Source organism: Penaeus japonicus, unplaced genomic scaffold (assembly GCF_977035675.1).
Source record: "Penaeus japonicus unplaced genomic scaffold, GWHDUDI00000001_assembly GWHDUDI00000038, whole genome shotgun sequence".
In the NCBI taxonomy this organism is placed as follows: Eukaryota; Metazoa; Arthropoda; class Malacostraca; order Decapoda; family Penaeidae; genus Penaeus; species Penaeus japonicus.
In genome coordinates, this window is record NW_028234440.1 from 18,402,692 (window position 1) to 18,407,691 (window position 5,000).

A 5,000-nucleotide genomic window follows, 5' to 3' on the forward strand; every position below is an offset into this window, starting at 1 on the left:
AAAGAAAGAAAAAGAGAAAGAAAGAGAAAAAGAGAAAGAAAGAGAGAGACACAAAACAAAAGACCCATAAAAAAAAAAAAAAAAAGGAAAAATCAAATCACTCACCCGAATCCGTGTGCATGAAGTCCTCCAGCCCCAGCACAGTTTCGGGGCTACAGGGCGGGGCCAGCATGGTGCTACTGTGGGGCGAGGTCGAGCCCAGCGAACCCAGGTCACTCGTGGAGGAGACATCCGAGATGGCATCCACGCCAGGCTCGGGGGAGGATAGGCCTAGCCCCAGGCCCACGTCGGCGAGGGAGCCCGGAGAGGACATGGAGTAGCCCGACAGGGGGGACAGCTGCTGGGGGGGTTGGGGGAAGGGGGAGAGGGAGAGAGGGAGGGGGAGGGGGAGGGGAGAGAAAGAGAGATGAGAAAGGTGTTTTTTTTATATATAGATAAACGTGAGATTTCGAGAATAGTGGTAGGGGGTTGGGGATGGGGGAAGGGTGGGGGGTCACTTGTGGGGTGGGGGAGGTGGGTACGATGAGGGGTGAGGGGTTGGGGGGGTGAGATGAGGGGTGGGGGTGGGGAGTCACATACACAAGAGAAAACTTCAACGTCGCGAGGGAAATAAATCAAAATATCGGGGAAGAAACGCATTTTTTGGGGGGGAAAAAATAAATAATGAATGAGAGGGAAAAATTAAAATATAATAAGGGAATACATAGTAGCAGATGCAATGACAATTAAAACGAAGGAAAAAAAATTGCAAATCAATCATTGCAACGGTTGCACGACCATCTGACTGCAATGATAGTGATAAAATGATATACAAAGTGATAGAGAAATAACACCTATGACAAGCGTTCTCTAAGACGAGCAGTTGGGAGTGAGAATATAAAATTGGTGATGACTGTGCATGACGAAAATGATGCTGATAATGGGATGACTAACAGTTAATGAGAGAGAAGAGAAGGGAGGAAATTCTGTCTGCATGACCAAAGTATGAGGAGGGGGAATACTCACTATGAGGGAGGGGAAAAGTCACTCCCTGCATGACAAATGTATGAGGGGGAATACTCACTGCCTGCATGACGAAAGCATGAGGGGGAATACTCACTATGAGGGAGGGGAAATGTATGAGGGGGAATACTCAAAGTATGAGGGGGAATACTCAAGGGGGAATACTCACTGCCTGCATGACGAAAGCATGAGGGGCGGGGAATAAAACTCAATGCTTGCAGGACAAAAAGGTCAAGGAGGAAATTTCTGCATGACAAAACGGGATGGAGAAAACATTTTGCATGACAAAACAGGAGGGGGAAAATGGGTCCGCATGATAAAAAAGGTAACAAAGAAATACTGACTGCATGAGAAATAGGGAAGCGGAAAAATGTTGACCGTCTGCATGACAAAAAAAAAAAAAGCGTGGCAATTAAAAGTTTTCATGGCAGTTTCAGAAAATTACGTCAATGCGAAAGAGCTTGGCATTATTACACGGACTGCCGGTGACAAACAACGAACATACAAAAATTAGAAGGTTCGAGAACTTTGTCGGGCTTCCACGTGAGGTTAGGAATTATGTGGTGGCATAAGAAGAAGAAGAAGAAGAAGAAGAAGAAGAAGAAGAAGAAGAAGAAGAAGAGGAGGTGGAGGAGTGGGGGGAGGAGGAGGTGGAGGAGTGGGGGGTGAGGTGGAGGAGGAGGAGGAGGAAGAGGAGTTGGAGGAGAAGGAAGAGGAGTTGGAGGAGAAGGTGGAGGAGGAGGAGGAGGTGGAGGAGGTGGAGGAGGAGCAGGTGGAGGAGTGGGAGGAGGAGCAGGTGGAGGTGGAGGAGGAGGTGGAGGAAGAGTGGGAGGAGGGGGAGGAGGGGGGAGGAGGAGAAGGAAGAGGAGCAGGTGGAGGAGTGGGAGGAGGAAAAGGAGAAGGAGGAGGAGCATGATGATGATGATGATGATGATGACGATGAAAACGATAAATACAAGACCTACCTGCTGGTCCAGAGAGGAGTCGCTGGACATGCCGGAGTCCGACGCCCCCGAGTCCATGACGGCGTGGAAGGGCAAGCCCACCAGGTCGTCCAGGGAGTCCATGTCGTCGGGCGCTTCGAGGGTGGGCGGCGTGGCGAGGGCGGAGGAGCAGTTGCCGAGGCCGCCCAGGGACCCGATGGAGTCGAGGGTCTGGTGGTTAAGGCGGGGCGAGGACACGTCGTTCTCGTCCAGCACCGCCCGCAGGAGCTCGTCGGCGTCCCAGTCGCTGGTCTGAGGGAGGCGCAGAAGAAGGGGGAGGGGGTGAGATGGTTTGTGTTATTTTGGAGGGGTGTGTGTATGGGAGGGGGGAGGGATGGGCGTGGAGGAAGGGAGGGACGGGCGTGGAGGAAGGGAGGGGAGAGGGCGTGGAAGAGGGGGGAGGGCGCGGGGAAGGGAGGGAGAGGGCGTGGAGGAAGGGAGGGAAGGGCGTGGAGGAAGGGGGGGAAGGGCGTGGAAGAAGGGAGGGAAGGGCGTGGAAGAGGGGGTGGGGAGGGCGTGGAATAGGGGGGAGAGGGCGTGGAGGGCACAGAGGAAGGGGCGGGCGTCAGTATGGAATTCACCGGCGTCCCAATCATTCAACAGTTTTTTTTTTTTTTTTTTTTTTTTTTTGGGGGGGAGGTCATGTGAACTGTTATGGGTAATAATGGTAACTGTAATAGTAACAATAAAAATAATGCAAAATGACTATAACAATTATAACATTACAGTAACAGCAATAATAATGTCAATTATGGTAATATTTACAAGAAAGTGATGTTAATGATGGTATGGGTGACGCTGTTGATTAAAACAACATAATACTAACACTAACAATATCACTAACAAAAAACAATAACACCAACACCATCAACAACAAGAATGATGACAATAGTGAATCATAACAAAACAACAACAAAAACAATGCCCCGACCTACCCAAGATTGGTAGAAGAGATTATTGAGATTTTTGGCAGCCATGGCGAGGGAGGATGTGGGGGAGGGGGAGGGGGAGGGGGAGGCGATGCACAAAACGAACGCAAATTGTTCAATGAAAAGAAAATAGAAAGAACAAACTTTCGTTCGACCACTTTCTCTTTCTTTCTCTCTATGCACTAATCAACTGTCTTACTTTATTTCCCGTTTCCTTCGATCTGTCTGTCCACGAGGACCGTATGCCTTCCGAGACACACGAATGGGAAATAATAAATCAGAGAGGGACGTGTAGATTCGATAAAAAAAAAGAAAAAAAAAAAAACGCTCACGTCAATCCAATCCACAACTCACGTAGCTAAAAAAACACGAATCTCTGACCACCGAAACACACAAAACAAAAACAAAAAAATATATCACAAAACTCAAATCCAGCCTCGAATCAACACGACCGAAGCAGCACTCGAAGCAGACGAGAGCGAGGGAGAGCGAGGGAGAGCGAGAGGCCACGTCGGGTCAGTCACACGGTCAGAGGATGAATGACTAAGCGATGTCGTCATGACCTTTTCTCTCGATCCGCAACTACCGGCGGACGACACACGCGCGAACAAGTTGCTGAGTTCACACGTGGGTCACTTCGGACGACACGCACATATACGTACGCACGCACACACACACGCACACACACACGCACACACACACACACACACACACGCACACGTAAGCACACCGGTTGCTGAGTCTACACGTGCGTCAGTTTCTTGCCCTTCCCTTCTCTTCTCTTCCTCTCCTGCTGAATCCCCACCTGCTTATTCAGGTACTTTTGAATCAACCATTTTCTCCTCCTACTTTTATTTTCTCCTTCTCCTCCTCCTCCTCCTTCTCTTCCACCTCCACCTCCACCTCCACCTCCCCCTACCTCCACCACCACCCGCTTACCTAAGAGTGCAAAGACGACATCCTCCACCCCCACCCCCACCCCCATCCCCTATCTCCTTCGAGAAGCCCGACCCGACCGACCGACCAAGACGACACGACGTAAGCGACGTCTTGATCCAGTCAGCCAGCGAGCAGGCTTCCTTCCGCCTTCGCTCTCGCTCTCGGGTCTTCCGGAGAACGAAAAAAAAAAAGGATAAGAAAGCGCCTCGTACAGCGCTTTGAGGTGATCGAATAGAGGGAGAGGGAGAGGGAGAGGGGGAGGGAGAGGGGGAGAGAGAGGGAGGGGGAGGGGAGGGGGGGGGAGGGGAGGGAGAGGGAGAGGGAGAAGGAGGGGGTGAAGGGGAGAGCGAGGGGGTGAGGGGAAGAGGGAGGGGGTGAGGGAGAGGGAGGGGGTGAGGGGAGGGAAAGGGGGAGGGGGAGAAGGAGAGGAAGGGGAGGGGGAGGGGGAAGGGAGGAGAAGGAAAAGGAGATGGAGAAGGAGAAGGAAAGGGAGAAGGAGAAGGAAAGGGAGATGGAGAAGGAAAGGGAGATGGAGAAGGAAAGGGAGATGGAGAAGGAAAGGGAGATGGAGAAGGAAAGGGAGATGGAGAAGGAGAGGGAGATGGAGAAGGAGAGGGAGATGGAGAAGGAAAGGGAGATGGAGAAGGAAAGGGAGATGGAGAAGGAGAGGGAGATGGAGAAGGAGAGGGAGATGGAGAAGGAGAGGGAGATGGAGAAGGGGAGGGAGATGGAGAAGGGGAGGGAGATGGAGATGGAGAGGGAGATGGAGAAGGAAAGGGAGATGGAGAAGGAAAGGGAGATGGAGAAGGAAAGGGAGATGGAGAAGGAAAGGGAGATGGAGAAGGAAAGGGAGATGGAGATGGAGAAGGAAAGGGAGATGGAGAAGGAAAGGGAGATGGAGAAGGAGAGGGAGATGGAGAAGGAGAGGGAGATGGAGAAGGAGAGGGAGATGGAGAAGGGGAGGGAGATGGAGAAGGGGAGGGAGATGGAGAGGGAGAGGAGGAGGGTGAAGGAGACAGAGAAGGAAAGGGGAAGTAGAGGGAGATGGCAAGAGGTACGGAGAGGGAGATGGAAAGGGGGAAAGGAGAGGGAGATCGAAAGGGAGAAAGGTAGAAGACCCCCCCCCCCCCCAGAGTAACGAGAACAA

The 5,000-nt window shown here is 51.7% G+C and overlaps 1 protein-coding gene across 5 annotated transcripts in view; it reads right to left on the reverse strand.

Annotated features, from left to right (window-relative positions):
- Positions 1-5,000, reverse strand: part of LOC122247485 (uncharacterized) — a 30,753-nt gene that overhangs the window by 17,634 nt on the left and 8,119 nt on the right. For 3 of the 5 annotated variants that reach the window (XM_086533151.1, XM_043006824.2, XM_086533152.1), the window contains exons 3-4: positions 1,968-2,237; positions 106-337 (exon numbers count right to left, since the gene is read on the reverse strand). In XM_086533151.1, coding sequence (XP_086389277.1) covers positions 106-337; positions 1,968-2,237 — 502 coding nt within the window. Of the gene's footprint in view, positions 1-105; positions 341-1,967; positions 2,238-5,000 lie in introns of all 5 variants that reach the window. The other 2 variants (XM_043006798.2, XM_043006816.2) reach the window with 1 other exon arrangement.